Here is a 19,947-nt window from a genome sequence, read left to right as displayed (position 1 = left end):
ACTTTAATAACTTTAACTTTTTTAAATTTATTTATAACCTTTGTTTAAGTTCTTCATAAAAGTACAGGGCCGTAGGAATAAAAACTATTTTGGGGGAGGGGGGGGGGAAATAGGGAAGCAGTACTACCCCGAAATAATTTCAAGTTTTAGTCAAAAGAAAAATTACTGGGGGTAAATGCCTCTGCTGCCCCCGGTTGCTACGGGCCTGAAGTATGTCTTTACACATTGCTATATATGGTTAAATATAATTGTTGATCATGCCTGTAAATCATAATTTTTTTTAACACATAAGGAGTTATAACTCCTTTTTATCTTTCGCTTCCTTCAACGCCGAAATAAATCCTCCCTCAAATAATGGCCCTTACTGTATTAGGGTCTGTAAGCATTTTGTATCGTGTTGGAAATTTAAGGCCTCAAGAAGGTGTTCTGCCCAAATATTGTCAGTTATATATCTACGATTCTAATGCAGCAGTGTCATTCAAAATGGAGTAACCTGGTAATGATGGTTGTATACGTGAGTTAATGCAACTCTTGCAAACTTTAATTAATTAAAAAAACCCATTTGCTCTTGCATTTAAAAACATGGCAGAAGTAGAGGATAAAGAAATCCGCCGAGCAGCTTTAGAAGGTAGACCAACTTCTGTTGTAAGAATGTTTTTGCTTGAAAGTCATGATAGACGATACAATCTTTTTTCGCATGCTATTGTGTTTGTGGGAGAAAATGATGCTCCACCTGCATCCATGGAAATTGCTATATACCCTCAAGGTCATTTAAGAATAATTTCGTCCATGTCTGCAACTTTAGATCCTATCGTAAATCCATTATTTTTCACGAGAGATGATGCTGGATGACACACTCAACTGGAGCACAACCCTGACCGCGCAACTCTTGTTAGAAACCATGTATTGTCTCAGTATTATAATTATAGCAGTTAGACAAACTTTTGTTTATATACTCTATGGTAAAAAACTTTTTCAGCAATATGTTGTTGATGCATATGTCAAAATTGAGGGCAGCTTTTAATAGAAATAACTATAACAAACTAAGAAGTGAACAATACGATGCATTGTATAAACTTGTGATTAATCGTGCTAATGATCTTAATCTAAGACCAGGCCGCGCTGTTATATTGCCTTCTTCATATGTCAGTAGTACAAGCGCAATAAATGAAAACTTTGAAGATGCGATTGCAGTCATAAAGAAACATGGTAAACCAGATCTATTCATTACTTTTACCTGCAATCCAAAATGGAGAGAAGTAGTAAAAAATTTAAACCTGGGCAAAACTGCTAATGACAGGTTTAGTTTTTCGGGTATTTAAAATGAAACTTATATCTTTTTTAGAGGATATTTTCAAGCATGCACTCTAAGGCAAAGTTATAAGTCATGTGCAGGTTATTGAGTTTCAAAAACATGGTTTTCCACATGTATATACTTTATTGCACTTTGTAAATGCTAATAATCTAGAAACAGAAAAAGATATTGGTAGTTTGATATCAGCAGAAAATCCAAACCCAGCTGTTGATCCTGAACTTCATGAAATTTTAAAATCATGCATAATACATGGACCATGTGGAATATTTCACACAAAATATTTCCTGAAATATTTAATTCTCACACTGTTTGAATTTTTAATGGTTGTCCACGCTATAAACGTGTCGATAACTGAAGATTTCTCAATATAAAAGGTAATCAAGTTAGCACCCGTTGGGTAGTACCTTATAACCTATGGTTATCTAAATAATATCAAGCGCACATAAATGTTGAACTTGCATGACTATAAAGCCAGTTAAGTATTTATACAAGTACATTTACAAAGAGCATGACTGTGCCCATGTGTTGATAAATGAGCATTTTAACCATGATGAAATAAACACGTTTTTAAATTGTCGCTTTGTCTCAGCTCCTAAAGCATTGTGGCTAATATTTAAGTATTCCTTAAGTGTCATATAGCATCATTCGACTTCAAGTTCATTTACCAGAGAATCAGATGATACATTTTGTAGAAGATGAAGAACAGACAGCTTTAGACCATGCAGCACAGCGTAATACTCATCTAACTGCATGGTTTAAATTGGAAATCAACAAAACCGACACTATTGGTTTGTTGAAATTCTTTACCAATTTGATTTTGATTTTGAAATATTGTAAATGGAAAGTTAGGCAAAGAGGTAGAGGTATAAGATGATTGTAATGATGTAAAAAAGTCCTAGAGGTAAAGTCTTTTATCTTAGAATATTACTTTAGCGCGTTAAAAGTTTCTTTTGAAGATTTGCGTACTGTTAAAGGTACAGTTTTTAATACATTCCGTGAAGCATGAATTAGGTCTGTTACAAGATGACGCTGAAAGGAGAAATACGTTAACTGAGGCTAATGCAACTCGGTTGCCAAAGCAAATTAGACACTTGTTTTTCATTATTTTTACCTGCTGTGAACCTGATGATCTTTTAAATCTTTGGAATGCCTTTAAAAATTTTATGATAGAGGATTGCATTCACCATTCCATACCACCGAAAAGTGCTGAACTGGCAGCCCTGTATCTAATTGAATCTATAATTAATCCGAATTTTAAAACTTTAGCTGAATATAATCTTCCTACTTTAAGTGAGTTTTTAGATTATTGTTTAATGATAATCAGCGTCAAACTGCTGATGCTATCCTTTCTGCTCTAAGTGAGCAACCTAATAATGAAAACAAACAGTCTGGATTATTTTTATAGATGGCCCTAAAAGATGTGGTAAAACAATTACATAATATTATTTAATCGCTGAAGCAGTAGTAGACATGTTATAACTGCAACAGCTGCATGGAAAGAAATGAAGTGTAAATCCTTTTTAAAAAGATGCAACTCTTTTAAAAAAAGGATTTACACTTCATTGTTTATTCAAACTTCCTGTGCCAAAATTGTAAAATAGCATATGCAATGTAACTTTAAATTCTATACAATTCCTAAGGCAAGTATTTACTCAATGAGGCATCCATGATACCCAAACATGATTTAAATGCCATTGATAAGTTACTTTAAGATGTTTGCAATAACAAGTTTTTCTTTGGTGATAAAGTTATTCTTATGGGTAGGACTTCGGGCAAAAATTCCGGTTGTAATGAGAGGGCAACCAGCTGATATTGTTAAAGCCTAAATAAAGTGTTGGCAACATTGTTTAGCAATTTTCATTAAAAGGAAATATTAAGGTTCAGGCCGAGGAAGAGGAGTTCCCCAATGGCTTTTAAAACTAAACTAAAATTTTAAAACTGGTAGTGGAACATTACTTTTAAAAAGCAGAATTTTGTTTTCGCGGGTACTTTGAAATTTTTGAGTAGTGCTTCTTGGAGAAAATGAATCTACAGTAGACAAGATTTTTAGAGTTGCGGAAGAAGATGATTATGTAAAACGTGCCATTTTGTCCCACTAATGTAGATTCATTAGCAGTAAATAAGGAAGTCTTGGACCGTTTAACAGGTGATGTTAAAGTTTATTTAAGTGCTATTACAATGAAAACAGATGATCTTTTACAATTTACAAGTTTTTTATGAAACTTTTTGACGCTATGGTCTCATGATAGTACTGTCCATAAGTATTGTAATAAAACATACAAACGAAAAATTATCAATCAGTCCCACATATTCTGAAAATAAATTTCAAGTTTATTTATCAAATATTATTAAATACTAATATTAAGTAAACACCTAAAAAATAATCATATGTTTATATAAAGATAATATTTATAATAAAAATACTATTCCAAAGATCATTTTGAAAGTGTTCATAAAAAAGTCTAGGAGTCTCATAATACAAAAATACCTTGATATAAAATGACTTTCTTAAAATAAGTTTAACTTTTTTAAAATGAATTATTGACATAAAATTAGTTATTAGTTACTTCTCGTTGCTGCAATTTTTTTTCCATTTATTTTTTTTATTTTTAATGAAAAATTAGTATACTTTCATCTTTGTTATTAATCTTAACTTATATGCCTTTATTTCAACACGTGTAAATAAATGTGTTCAAAATTTTATTATGAGCTTTATCACTTTTTATTAGTGTTTATAAACTGAAAATTTGACAACCTAAACGAGGCTAGGTGAAAAAACAGTCTATGTCATCCTCCTGCTCGAGCTCTTTAATATATTAGTACGATTTATCTCATCGTTAATATTTCTATATATTTTAATATTAAGCTACTAAACATTATGCTATCATTAATTTTTGCTGTTGTTTTTTGTTTTGCTATTCTTGTCTAGTATGCCATTTTTATTTATTTATTTATTTTTCTTAACTTTCTCTTTATATATATTTTTTAATCCATAGTTTTTTCCATTTTCAATCTTTAAGATTTTTTTTTTAATCATTTTTTCTATAAAACGTTTTGTTAAAAAAAAATTATGCTTTTTCGGAAGTCTAGAGAGTGTTTCTAAAGAGAGTGTTCGTATTTTTCGTACTGAATCTTCTCCATTTTATAAAGATAATAAACATAAGAATTTGTTATAAGATTTCATTAAAAATAAGGAGGAAAATAAAGAAATATAAAGACGGAATGAGTTAAAGCTAAAGATTTTTAAATTGGAATTTTTTAAATTATTGTGGAGAGTTTTGCTTGCCTAGGTCACGGGGCGTGGCTCAAAAGGTAACTAGCTGTGTTAGGAACAAACCCCTATAGTCTACCTGTTGCACAGTTTTCGTTGATACTTTTTCATTTGTTTTTTCAGAATTGGCTATTCCTAATATCGACATTTCCCCTTTTTTTTTTACCCCCTCCTCCCTCCTTTCACGTTGAAAAAAACGACACGTCAATGTGGAGAGAGTGAGCTAGGTAGGACTTGGTTTTGGGCTTACTTTATGAAAAAAATATTTTTCTAAACAGACACTGCACAGATACTTTAGAAAAAATACTGAAATATAAAGGTACTTGGTTTTCACATAGGTTTTGCTGTCACGACTTCGTAATTTCTTGAAGTTCTGGGCAGGGCAGATAAAGGAAAGAGAAAGATCAGGAACCACTGAATATATTAAAAAAATATATATAGATTTATTTTACATCTCATTTAAAATGATTTTTATTTTCCATTACATTTAGATTACATTCACTTTTACTGTCATGTTTAAAAAAAAAATGTGATTAAACTTATTTCACAAAATTTTATTTACATAATTATAAAGCCACAAGTTAAGCCGTTTTGTTTTTATATTAATATATTTTTAAAGAATTGTATCATTTGGTGTTGAGTCTATCATAAAATCTAGGCCCATAATCGACGCCAGGTCGTATTTCATAGTCTGCTATCGACTGGCGTGTCTTGTCGATGAGGAATTGTAAATTGATTTCCTCGTCGTGGTTTTCCTGGGTGTTTACCTAAAAGATGAAAAAGAAATTAATATGCGGTCATTTTTACTTAATGAGGAGGAGGAGGGGGGGGAGAAGGGAGGGGAGGATTACGGCAAACGCCATCTATGGATGTTTAGGTGGTTAGTTTAGGCGGTTTATAAAAGTTCTTAGAATGGGATGCGGAAAAGTTTTATCATGGGGTAGGGAAAATGAATTTATGGCTGTAAAAATGCAAGGAGTAAAACTTCGGTCGGTAGCATTTTACGCCGTTAAAAGTTATACAACATCGACCCCTGGATTATCTCTATATAATATTGCCAAACTTAATAATGTTAGCAGTGTTTGTACTCATTTCAGCAAGTTTGACACAAAACCCTTCGGAGAAAGAGTCACAAGACTTTTATTATAAGAAAACGGAAACGAAGTGTACACCAATTTCTAACTTATGTAAACGTGAAATTACGTAATGCTTAAACATATTATATATCAAGTTTTAGAGTTTATCTTTTATTTAAGGTATAAGACCCTCAAAAAATTTTTTATTAAAAAAATCTTTTTGACAATATATCCTGAGAAACCACTGTATAACAGGATTTTAAATCCTGTTCTAAAGAGAAAAGTATTTAAGCTATGCTGAGTTTTTCAAAATGGCGTATTTAAATAAATGCATTTTTGTGAACTTAATCTTCTATAAATCAAAAACTCCTAACAGTATGGTAAAACTTTTAGTTCCTCTTGTAAAATTAGATACGATAAACCTTTAGTGCAAATCTGACGTACGGTTAGTAAAATAGGATGGCCGGGAGGTTAGAAATTTACAATTTGGGATAAAAACATCTAAATATTACATTAACCATTTTACCAAACCAAAATGTCAAATACTCAATTTAAAATGTGTTATTTATAAGAACGAGAACCAGGATCACATAGATAACCTTCTTGGTCATTCTCTGAGAGATCTTTTTTTATTTTAATAAATTGTCGCCGTTTTTTAGATGTTGGTCTATTTGGATCCTCTACCATCGCCTGCACCATAATAGTTAACAAACCTTAGTTTACTTTCTGAATTAGAACGACTTAATATTAATAAATAATATTAATAAACTTATATTCTTTGTGCACCCATTACTTCAATGCCAGATAATTCCATACCATGATAATTCCATCCCATGCTATTGCCATTACATGTCATGACTTCTAGTTTCAAATGCAACAGGATTATTTTCTTTAAGTTTTAAGTTTAGACTACGTGCTTTGCATGACTCATTGGCTTGTAATCTAGAACTTTACCTGTGTCCATTGATATTGCTGTAACATTTAATGAAGAAAACCCACCATGTTGCCATCTATCATCAGCTGATTATGCAGTGTCAACAGTATTTGAAATCATTGCGATATATTATTATTATTATTACTATTATTGTTATTATTATTATAATTATCCAAGCTATTGTAAAAATGATTTACGGAAAATAAATAGCTTGTTGCTGCGGTGGTTATTTGTCCACCCTTTAGTAATTAAATAGAGCTTTTTAACTTTATTAAAGAAACGGAATATTTCGTGATTAAAGAAGCGAATTTTTTTTTTAAGGATTAAAATTATTTATATCAAAGTAAAATAACAAAATACAAATATTTCGTTTGCATTGCTACCCTCGTCATCCCACATATGTAGTATATTTTTATATTAATATTGAACAAAATGATGTGGTTTTTCATTTAAACTAAATTTTGTTATGTTTTCCCTTTTATTAAAAAAAAAATGAAAAAAAAAAAGATTAGAAAATTTAATACTCACCCACAAGCTATCTTTGCCGAATCGGAATTAAGCAGAAAATAATATCGATTAAAACCCTGAAATAAAAGCGCCAGCTACAGCGACTTAATTTAAACCGAATTGGCGGTAAACTCAAAAGTTATTAACAATCACGAAATTGCTTTTCATTAACTGTATTTCTTCCACAGGAGTTTGGATATTGTGACAACTCAAGCATGCATACTGTTTTAAGTCGCCTCAATGTTGTTTTTGCATATTGTCTATCAGTTTTGGGTGCTATCACAGTAGGCTGCTTTTTATCTACATATATACTCTTGCCTTATCATGAGTCCCAATGTTACCTATGCTGTCAGTAAGCAACTTGTAAAACATGTTAGAGACTTTATTGCTGTTCGAGCAAAGAATGATATGGGTCAGATTTAGAACCATTATTTAATTGGAATGTAAAGCAACTCTTTCTCTACTTGACTTCAGAGTATAAAACCAAAAGCAATGAATTAAACCAAGTTATTTTATGGGACAAAATCATTAAGCGTGGTGAAAATGCATATTTAGATCTTCAAGACGTGAACAGCAAATATTATTTTTTTGATGATGGCGCTGGTTTAAAAGGTTATAAAAATATTACCTTGACTCTTTCACGGAACTTGATACCAAATGCTGGTATTCTACCCAGAATTAGAGCTCCCGATCAAATCGTTTTTTCATTTCCCGACACTTACGTCAACAGTTAGTATTGGGTTTAAAGTTTCAATTTGTGTGAATAAAAATTGAAAGTTTTTGTTAGCGAATTTAAATTTTCTTTAAAATTTTCTCCTTTATTTATATAATTCAGCGTAATTACGTTCACTTGGTTTGCTTTATTTTAAAACAATATTTTTGCAAAAAAAAAAAAAAAAAAAAAAAAAATTAACAATCAAAATGGATAGTAAAAAAGCAAAAAAAAACAGATAGTTCTATTTGTGTTAATAAGGTGTCCGTTTTTAATTTTATTTGGTGATGGTTTGTAATGGCTAGTTACGCTGGAGTGGTCTCGAACAAAATTCATCGTATGGAGCGTGTTATTGATATTAATGTGTTTATGAATCCTAGCAAAATTTTTAACAAGAAATATCAAGAAAATCGAGCCCAGGAAATTTATCAAAAAAATATCTCTAATTGTTAGCGAAAATAAAGTCAGCAGTTTGACATACCATACCAGAGGAAACTGGGTGATAGAAATAAATCAAAAAGAAGATGCGATTATCGTTAATGAAACAAGTATACAATTGTCTGGTAGTAACCAGAACATAAACTCTAAGATACGGAGTATTGATCTTTTAATAACCGTTAAATATGACCCTCTAATTGAGGACGATGAAATTTTAGCACAAGTGCAGCCTTTATAAGCATACCGCTTTAACAGAAATATGAAAGACGGTCGAAGGCTGATTCAAATAAAACCTTCTGTAAGACTAGAAGAAATTTCAGCACAAGTGCAGCTTTTATAAGCATACCGCTTTAACAGAAATATGAAAGACGGTCGAAGGTTGATTCAAATAAAACCTTCTGTAAGACTAGAAGAAATTTCACATACGATCGAAACTGATGGAATAAATATTGCTCTAAATTGTGCAGGGAAATCTTTTCTCTGCAAAAAATGCTGCACTCACACCCTCCCCAACAACGATGCATTTCACATAAAAAACCCTCAAAAATTATTAAGTACTCAACAGAAAAACCCAAAGAAAGAAATCAGCCTCTCGAAATAAACAGCGAAAAATAGGCAGAAAAAGAGAAAACAGCAAAATATGAGTTTCTGTAGAAACACTGACAGCAAAATACCTGTCAGTGTTTCTACAGAACCAAGCTTTCAAGTCGTTAAAAGCCGCTACCAAAAACAAAAAGAAAAACTAAAACTAAAAAGAAACAGCGAAAGTCAAAGCGATGTTGAAGAAGGCGAGTTGATCGAAATAAAAAAAACGACAAAAATATTTGTACCAGAAATGCACCATCGCCGACTCCCCAAAAGGAAGGCTCGAAAAGAGTTGCACGACAAAGGGCGGTATGAATAAATATTTAGTTTATAAAGTTTATATCTGCAAGTATTTTTTATTTTTTTGTTTTTTATATTTTTATATTCTAAGAAAATGTATTCTAAAACCTTCTGTCATTATGCTTTCTGCACATTCTTTCACTCTCTTTCGTCATGTCATTAAAAACCGCACTCAAACAAAAACGGAGGCAAAACAATTTTTTCTGCTAGTATATGCAACCTTGGTGACGCAAATAAGCGAAAAATTATTATTAAAAAACTAAAAAAAACAAATTATGATTTTTATATTTTGCAAAAAAAACCATTTATATACGCAAGACGCAAAAAACTTTATTCAACAATGGAATAATCCAGGTTTTTTCTCGAGTTTTTTACGTTATACACTGGTGGTACTTTAATCTTAACTAACCAAACTAATTATAACTTTAAAATAATTGAGCACTTCAAAGACCTTGATGGTCATTATAATTATATTATAGTGGAAAACGAATACCACATTATTCTAATAATAAATGTTTACGCAAAATCTGGTTCGAGCTACACTGATCAAATCAAAAGAAAAAAGTTATTCAAAAACATATCTAAAAAAATAAAAATTAAAAACTCAAATAATCAGTTTACAATACTCGTGGGTGATTTTACAGGAAAAAATACCTGTCAAAATGTAATTTAAAAACTTTATTAACTAAACTTAACATTGAAGATACCTGGCGTTTTTTTAACCCAAATGCCCGAGAATACACATACAAATCAACAAACACTATATCTCTTTCTCGCCTTGATAGACTATATATAAGCAAACACATGCGCCAACTCATATCAATCGAACATGAACCAATGATTTTTTCAGACCATCAAAATGCTATTTGCGCTAACATTTTGATGAATAACATAGAAATTGGAAAAGAAGTCTGAGTTCTAAATAATAAAAACTTAAGCAAATATAAATACACTGACAACGTTTCAAACATTATTAAAACAGGATGCCAAAAAATATATCATTCTGAAAACAAAACATCTGATTGGGATCTTCTTAAACAAGAAATTAAAAACTTTTCACAAAAATTCAGTAAATCTGAAGCAAAAAAAAATAAACGAGTTGAGGAATATAGAATCAAAAAGCAACTGAAAAGTTTTCCTAAAAAGTCCTACTTTAAACCCCAGAATAAAATACCTCAGCGAAATTCTAAAGGTAAATTTTCAAAGCTTTGAAATAAATAAAGTAAACGGCGCAGAAATTAAAGCAAAAGTAAAATGGCTAACGGATGGTGAAAAATCCAGCATATTCTTTTAATAAAAGACAAAAACGGAAATGAAAACTAAAACACCCAAGATATTACTAAAAGTTTTTGACAATTTTATAAAAAACTGTGAAAAACACTAATAATGACGTCACACTACAAAAGTTTTTACTCGAGAGCACAGACATAAAAAAATTCACCAAGCAACAACAACGCTCATTAGACAAACCAATTATGCTTTGTGAGGTCGAAAATGCAATAAAAACTATGAAAAATAATAAATCACCCGGAAATGATGGTTTAACCGTTGAATTCTACAAATCCAATTTTGACATTTTAGGTGAAAGTTTGGTTACAGTTCTAAATGAAATAATAAAAAAATAACGAAATGTCTATTACACAAAAACAAAGCCATTATAACTTGCCTTTTTAAAAAAGGAGATAAAAATGACATTTCAAACTGTATTAATATAAAAGTTATTTATAATAATATTAGATCTAAATCTTATAAAGATTTTATTTTGAAACGAAATAAAAAAAGTTTTTATGGCTGTTTAATTTTTTTACCAACTTTACCGATATTTAACCGTAAATTGTGCATTTTTCACTGTTTTTCTGGTAACTTTAAAAGTAGGAAAAAGCTCAACTTAGTACACAAACGATAAAAACAATAACAAACGATAAAAAGTTTTATTAATATAAATAAATATATAATTATTACTTAAAATTTCTTTTTTCAAGTTTTTGAATAAATTAGAAGTTTAATATTTAAAATAAGTGTTGAAAATTGAAAATTTTACTTTCGTACCATTGGAGAAAAGATCAATAGAGTTGTCAGGTTTTGATCATATTTTTTTCGAACAAATCAACATCCTAAATAGACTAGCCATATGAAATATGTTCTGGACCACAAATGTAGCAAACAACTTAAATTTTTAGTTTGAAATTTCTAATTAAGCAAACTATTTGAATTAAATAAACTTTAAAAATTCAGATTACATATGAGAAAAAATAAGCAAAGAACAAAAAGAATCTGCAAAATCTGATTCAAATCCATTTGCTCCAAAGGAGTTTGTGTTAAGCCATAACAATTATTTGCGGTCCTTGTCCTACTATGGATTTTTAGTGTTTTGATTATTCAGCAGTGACTACCTGCTTTGTCCCAAAAGCAAAACCTGACTATATCAGTAAGTAGTTTGAACAATTGTTAGAAACCTTAATATTATGTTTCTGTAAATTGCTTTTAAGTTGAGTGTTTTTTTTAATTTTCTCGCACTAAACCAATCATAATAGTATTGCACTTGCTATAATGACATTTTTTCCATTGCAATCTTTGCATTTTAAAGTTAATATAAGCTACATCAAGTTTTTTTAAATTTTTAAATGGTATAAAATTCATACAAACAGTAAACAACATTTTTGACAGTCTTTACCTGAGAAAGGGCATTACGTTTTAGAGGGCATATGTCCTTAACTTTAGCCCTAACTAAGGCAGTGACATTGGTTATAAATTTGTACTTGTTCCACGATAGAATATGTATGATCTTTTCAAAATACAAATAACACGTATTTAAATACCAAGCAACACTAAAACGTATTTAACCTTTTCGCTTCGCTCAATTTTTGACCACTCAAAGCAAAGTATTTTTAGCTAAAAATAGAGGTAAATTAAAAATAAGATGTTGTTATGATATCGTAATATCTGAACCTTAAAGTAAAGTTTTTCTGAAAGGAAAATAAGTATATTTACATAACTTATAAAGATTGACACATACCTATCATTAAATTTATGCAATGTTGCTATAAAAAACTTTTTTTTTTAAGAAATATTTTACAAAGCACTTTTTTCAATAAAGAGACGCTTTTTGAGAAAAAAATAGGCGGAAACATTTATGCAGGTAATAAAATTAAACCTTTTAACATTCCATAGGCATTTTTAACTAGAATAAATAAAACATATTCTAATTGCACTTTTATTTCTTACATATTTTGAAAAAATTGTTGTCCGAGTTTTAACAAAACTATGAGTATATATTTAAGAAACCAAAAAAGTACCTTGTTGCTTTGAAAATATATTGACACTAAGAACATGAAAATACTTTTCTATGGAGTACTTGTGTTTTACCTTAATTAAATATAGCTTTATTACATGTTCTTTTGTGCTTTTTACATATAATTATGCATAAATAATATCTTTAAAACAAGGTAGATAAGAAGTGTAAATAACATTTTAGATTTCAAGTCATTAGCTTAAATTAACTTTCTTAGGTTAGAAAAATTGAACAAATATATATATACAATCATGAGAAATCAGTTATTTAACATTAGAATTATTATTCTTACTATTTTTAAGCTCATCAATAATGTTTTTAACTAGGATTGTGTCAATCGGCGACCTAAGGAAGTCAAAATGTAACTGATTTTCAAAGCAAAAATAAAAGCAAAGTTCATAATAAAACCATGTTAAGTTGTTGTTTTTAACCCTTTCGCTCGGAAGTACGCCTTTTGGCGTATTTCCGAGCGAAAGAGTTAAAATTTGTATACCAAGAAACACTAAGACTCTCACGCGTCTTAGTGTTTCTTGGTATACACATACTTTCCTGCAATTATTCAAAACTTTACTAGTAAAGATAAAATATGTCAAAATAGTCACCAAACCATATTGTATGTCTATTAAAATCATGCAAACTTGCAAGTAAAAAACTTGAGCCGAACTAGTTAAAATCTTAAGTTTCGTTTGTATTTTACGAAAATAAAATTTTCTCGATTGCAATTTGTGCATTCTATAGAGTTAATATAAGCTATATAAAATTTTTTAAATGGTGTACATTCATACTAACTGTAAACTACTTTTTTGACAGTTTTACCTGAGAAAAGCCATAAAGTTTTAGAATGCCTTTGGTTCTAACTTTCAAACTAAAGCAGTGACATTGATTATAAAGTTGTATTTGTTCTAAGTATCACAAAATACATATCATCTGTTCAAAATTCAAATAAAACCCACATAGTGCCTTAGTGTTGTTTAGTATACACATACTTTCCCACAATTTTTCAAAATTTTACTATTACCTTAGAATTGATTTTTTAAACTTTTTATAACTATGAAATTCAATGTTTATGTTCGAAAAAAAGAAAACCCGGTTTTAGGAGAGATAGAGAACAAGAGATTGTCAAATTGCGTACGTACTTGCTGTATTAAACACCCCCACCATTGCCTATTCTATGTATACATTCGTTCGCTTTTGAATATTTTTTTTCCCCCATAAACAAGTACGTACTTTATTTAATTTTTTTTTCAACAATGAAAGACAAAGATCGCATCAAGAATAAAAATTCTAGGTATGATCAGCTCTAAATCGAAAAATGTATTAAGTCAAGTATCATGTGGATAAAATATTGGACTATTTGTTTGTCATTTATATAAATTGTTTAATACGTGAGATAAAAGGGACAGTCAAACGCTACAGCAAGCCTAAATTAAGATTTTATTAAGATTGAATTGAGCAAAAAGGGCTACTCAATGTCAATAAAAAAAAGTGTTAAATTATGTCTATCGGCAAAACAAACTTGAACTATCATTATTTAATGTGCCTTAAACTTGATACGACTCAGCATAATATTCCAGTTATGCAAGAAACTATTCAAAAAAAACTTCTCATTGTTATGGTGTCGAACAACGTTAATTGGGAAAATCACATCAACTCAATTGCAGCAAAAACCAATAGAATGGTTGGTTAAATAAAGAACACTTTTTGTCGTTTAGATAAAATTTTAATGAAATTATTACATACGTGATCAGTTTATGGGCATTAGTAATTTGCAGCATTTGTATGGAATTCATATTACCAAAAAGAGATTGATAAACTCAAAAACATATTACGTATGGCTACACGAATAACTAGTTTAAAGTATGTTTGGTATGAGACAGACTAAATAGATTTAAGTTGAATACTTTAAAAACCAGTTGAGCTTCATTATGAATTAAATAAAAATATAAATAAAGTTTAATGGAACCATTCTCCTAGATTAACTAAGCATGTAATAACAAGAAAAAATTGACGCATAGATGCACGTATATTATGATTTTTTAACTTAATTTTTTTATAACTTGACTGTAAAAATGGTAATAACGATATTGGTTATCTGAACCTTATTTTTTCGGGGAATTTAAACCATTAATTTAACTAATTAAATATATTGAGATTTTCCTTCTTTTTAAAATACCAAAAAAACAACGATTTTAAGCACTTGTCTTTTTAATATGTAGAAATAAATTTCTTATTCTATTTTTTTTTCCTACTTTTTCATTTTTTTTCGTTAACGCTATTTTCTTATACTTTATTTAAACATTACTTTAATAATCAGCGCACAGTCACGGATTTTTAGTCCTGAACGCAATGCGTAAGTAGTGAGTTGTTACATTATTTTGACAACTTTTTTGGGATTTTTAATTTATTTTCAAATAATTTTTTATTTAAAATATTTTCTTACCTGTTGTTTGTTAGGCTTGGTAACTTTTGTTTTCATTTTTTTTTCAAGTTCAACCATTTTTAGTGTTGCTAAAAACTGGTTTTGGGTTAAAGATTTGACCTGAGCATCTTGTTTTTTTCTTATTTCCTGCATAATATAAAATATTCCGCAATAATATTAATAAAAACTATGATAACAAAATCTATATATATAACCAATACGAATAAAGTATAAATGATATTAAGTTTACATTTGTACGCATATATTTGCATTCACCAATCAAAACCCCAGGCAATTTGTTTCTACCATTCCAGGGACACGTGAACTAAAAAAGAGGTTTTTTGAACGTTCAAAAAACGTCCTAAATGTTTGAAAAGACGTTTAAAAAACGTTATTTTAACGTCCTGTGCTTTAAGAGAATAATGTCTTAAATCCAATGTTATATTAATTTTTTTTTTTTTTGACTAATTAGTGAGAATAGTTTTAAACATGAGATAGCATCGAGCTATGATAATGATTCAAGATATGAAATTGCACGCGGATCAGTTTGTATGTACGAAACCTTGTTTAATGCGGAAAACTTTATTGCAATAAAAATTTGAAAACAAGAAATTAAATGTTAATAGCTTCAAAATTAAATAAAAATATTTATATACTTGGTATTAGTTTGAGCATGTTAAATAACATCATTAAAACGTATAACAAAGTGTGTAGAATCAGACTGTATTCAATACCATATTATAGTAAAACATGGCAAAACAATGAGATGATGCGATGTCAACATGAGTTTTACTAATCTTCATTTTTTAGCATTAAAACTACATATTTTATTCTTGTTACTTTTTTTTTGCATGTACGTACCATTTAAACTATATTATTTAGTATAAAACATTTTTCTGCACACACAAACACCATTCTTGAGCCACTGTCTCGTTGTTGTGAAACTTGTTGAAACTTATTTCCCTTTTTAACAAATAATATCATGTTGCTGGTCAAACGAGCTATCAACTAATTCCATGAACCAAAATTCATTGTTATTTTTATTCTTATTTATTATAAAGTTGCATTTTTTTACTATTTGTGTCCCTTCGTGCTCTAAAAGATTTTATTTACTTCGTTTCATTCCGCGCAATAAAGTGCACAGAGCGAAATATGCTTTGTAACTCTCTTTAATCTTCAATAATACTTCCGAAGTAATATATTTAATACGAATATAGTAATGTATAAAATAATAAAATATAATACAATTACAATACAATACGAATACAATAATGAAAACAATAATAAAACAAAATCCCGGTTACAACTTCATAACTCCCCGGGTAATATATAGTGAAATAAACCGGGGATTCAAATATTTTAAACCTTTACCCTTAACCAAAAATAAATTACGCCTATAAATAGCCGAATTATATAGTTTAGTATTTCATAATGATCTTGTATTACATCAACAACAAACAATCATCAATATCTTTTACCACGAGAAAGGAAGAAAAGACAAAAATATCTTTTTTGGATATAACTCTATTTCAGTTCAACAATAACAACCATTTCTCATAAAAAAAAACAAACTGGATTATACAAAAACTAATAAAACACAAAGGAAGAAGAGATAAAACCATACCTCTTCATCCTCTTTATAAAAATTTCTGTTAATTATTTTCCAATCATTTTTCTTACTTTTTTTATGAATATTTGTTAAAACTTTAAAGCTTTAATTATAAATATCTTATAAATAATTTTTTATATAAATTATTTAATTGATAGAAATTTCAAAACTACCAGTACTATATAGAAATTAACGAAAACCAAGAATATTCTTGGTCGTCGTTACGATATTGGGTAGATTAGGGTAATATGAGCACCTTAAGGGAAAATTGGAATATTTTCAAAAACAGTTATGCCGGATCCAAAATTTTTGCAAACAAACAACTTTTAGGGATCCCTAACCATAATCCACTTAGATATTTGAACACCCTAAATTTAGTCTTAATAACAGAGAGGTTTTAAAAAAGTAGCGAAAGGGCTCTTATTACCCAGACCACTTGAAAATAAAATTTTAAAATTCTGATTTACGTAAATGAAACTTTGATTTACGTAAATGAAAAACGTAAACGAAAAAATTCTGATTTACGTAAATGATATCTACCTATCTTCAAACATGCTTAATTTTGTTCTTTTTGCTGATGACGCTAAATTTTTTATACCCATTCCAATATAAAAACAATTTTCTTTACAGTGAATCGTGAGCTGTAAAACATAAATGACTGGTTTAAATCAAACAAACTCTCTTTGAATTTCAGTAAAAATAAGTACATTTTATTTCATCATCAGTCTAAATCCGATAACTTGCCTCTGCAACTTCCTCAGCTAATAATATATAACAATATTGTAAACAGAGTTTCATCACTTAAAATTTTAAGAATATTTAATGAACATCTTAATTGGAAAAATCATACTACATTAGTTGAAAACAAAATATCTAAAACTATAGCCATTATGCATAAAACAAAACACCTACTAAGTAAAGTTTATCAATAGCTACATAAGCTATTGTAGTATATATATTGTAGTATTGCTTGGGCAAGTACTTGCCCTTGAGCATTTAAAAATATATATATTAAGCAAAAACAAGTCAGTAGAATTATAAGTAATGTGCATAAATACGCCCACTCCGAGCAGTTACTCCGGGAAATTAAAGCTTTTAATGTCTATGAGTTAAACGTGTTCCAAAACTTGTTATTCATGCTTAAATATCAAAATGACATACTTCCAAAACTCTTTAATAACCGATTTCTAAAAATTAATCTTAACTACTTAACGAGGTGCTATACCCATAATTTCAGTTTATCTAAGTCAACTTTTAAAACATCTGATTACTCAATTTCATATAGAGAGCCTCGTCTGTGGAACATAGTTCTTAATGAAAATATGAAAGTATAACTTCAATAAATTGTTTTAAAAGTATAGTTAAACCGTATTTACTTGAATTAACAGATACAAACATATTTTTGTACTTTTAAATAAAAAAAAAAATCTTGTAATATTTCTTACTGTATGTATTTATATAATTTTTCCAACTTGTTGTATTTATTTTTTAATCTGTTTTATATAACGAGTATTTGTAAATTTGTATAATGAGGACTTTGTAAAATTATTTTACGCTTACTATAGGGGCTTGTGACAAGACTTCTGTCTTCTACTTGCTCCTGTCGCTATTAATTTTTTTATTTCAACTTTATTGATAAAAATTGAAAAACAAGATCGTTGTTAAATGTTATTCAAAAATGAGCTTTTTAAAATAGCTTAAAAAATAACATTAATTAAGTAAAAAAATTATCGCTTAAGGTGCTCATATTATCCTAATCTATCCTATCATTAGAGAAAGAATTAATACAGTTAAATACAATTAAAGGTGAACAAATTATCAAATCGAACAGTTTCAAAAGCTGTGCCAGTTTTAGCACAGATTATTTTATATATGGATTTATTAAAGAAACTGTGGTCAAAATAAAGTTTTCCTTTACTAAAAATTTCATTACTTTATCAATTCTTATCAAAATGCAAACAACCTGGCATCAAAAATTAGGTTTAAGTATAGGCTACCTGTTTATTTTAAACTCTAATTATGGCGCATCCATTGTTTTTTATTTTGTTGCAGACCATTAGGATTTATGTGAGTTATGTTTGAACAGGAGGTGAGTATGGTGGTGGCTTAACACACTCTAGTATCAAATGTTTGTTTTTATATACGGAAATATATATATATATATATATATATATATATATATATATATATATATATATATATATATATATATATATATTTAAACAACTTTAAAATGTATTCTACAAAATAGAGTACTCAATGTTCTAAAAAGAACAGAGCAATTATATATTAGTAGAAAATCACTTAACAAAAAAATTTCTTATTTTTTGTTAAGTGATTTTTCATTAATATATATATATATATATATATATATATATATATATATATATATACAGTGTTTTCCCGAGCGGAGAGTGAAGGGGTGTCCCACCCCCAAGAGCAGTTATATATGCATTTAAGTTGGCGCATTTAGCATTTCAGTTTGGAAGTTTTTAAGAGTGGTTGGCAAAATGTCAAATATCAAAAAGCTTCTTGTTTTTTTAGGTCTCTAAACATATACGACAAAACACACAAACAACAATAGGCAAAAATAATAAACGACCCCTTGAAATGAGAGACCTATTCAGGACGGCCCTGTATATATATATATACAAATATAATTTTATATAAAGGAAAACGGCAATTAGGTACTACAAAAAATAGGGTGCCTTCTACAAAAAAATTTTTAGTAAAATTTGAAAGTTTTAAAGATAAATAAAAAATCTTAAATAAAAACAGGATCAAAAAAAAGAGCATATCTTGGACATTAACTTTATCACAGAAGTTTAAAAAAGTTTTGACATTAATAAACTCGTTAATAAAGCCATTAAGTACAATTAAAAACACATAGAAATAAAGCTATTTTAAAAGACTATTCTAGTTTCTAAAAAAAATTTGTGTTGATAATAAACACTAAAAAGTTATTCCTCACAATGCACTGTGGGCGGAATTTTAAAAAACTTGGCCAAAAGTCAAAAAATGATTATAATAAATGGAAAATTTCTGTAAAGTATTTTTTTGAATCTCCAACTTTGAATTTGACATAAGTGTACCAAAATTCAATAATAGTAGATCCAAAATGGCGGTGTTTTAAAAACATTAATCATTAGGAATGCCTTTGGGCTTTCGTGTTTAACCAATTAGTTCTAATTCGACATTTAAGTTCAATAGACTAATGTATTATTTACATTACATATATAAACATTATATATAATACCGATATATAATGTATTATGACTGTATTATTATGCCGCAATGTTAAAAAAAATAAATTGAAAAATTCATTATTTTTTCTACTTATTTATTTGTTCAAGGAAAACAAGGAAAACTTTTATTTGCATCATTTATCATAATTGTTTCATTTATATTACTTCAAAATAAATTACCACTGTCATCTGAATCATTTATTGTTGAAATATTGTTAATAAACTCAATCACAGACAAATGAGT

General features: G+C 28.8%; 1 protein-coding gene and 1 pseudogene across 8 annotated transcripts in view; one reads left to right on the top strand and one right to left on the bottom strand.

The window, feature by feature from the left end:
• Positions 1–4,990: 4,990 nt before the first annotated feature.
• LOC136091337 (TNF receptor-associated factor 5-like) overlaps positions 4,991–19,947 on the bottom strand; it is a 103,146-nt gene continuing 88,189 nt past the window's right edge. For 6 of the 8 annotated variants that reach the window (XR_010643911.1, XR_010643910.1, XM_065818768.1 and 3 more), the window contains exons 8-9: positions 14,871–14,996; positions 4,991–5,353 (exon numbers count right to left, since the gene is read on the bottom strand). Coding sequence is in view for 4 of the 8 variants with exons in the window: in XM_065818768.1 (XP_065674840.1) it covers positions 5,213–5,353; positions 14,871–14,996 (267 nt within the window). In the remaining 4 variants the exon portion in view is untranslated. Of the gene's footprint in view, positions 5,354–10,665; positions 10,740–14,870; positions 14,997–15,080; positions 15,175–19,947 lie in introns of those variants that run through there. The other 2 variants (XR_010643912.1, XR_010643913.1) reach the window with 2 other exon arrangements.
• Positions 7,258–7,924, top strand: LOC136091336 (signal peptidase complex subunit 3-like; annotated as a pseudogene).

The sequence above is a fragment of the Hydra vulgaris genome, chromosome 15 (assembly GCF_038396675.1).
Source record: "Hydra vulgaris chromosome 15, alternate assembly HydraT2T_AEP".
NCBI lineage: Eukaryota > Metazoa > Cnidaria > Hydrozoa > Anthoathecata > Hydridae > Hydra > Hydra vulgaris.
Note: the sequence above shows the minus strand (reverse complement) of the source record. Positions and strands in the feature narration are given on the sequence as shown.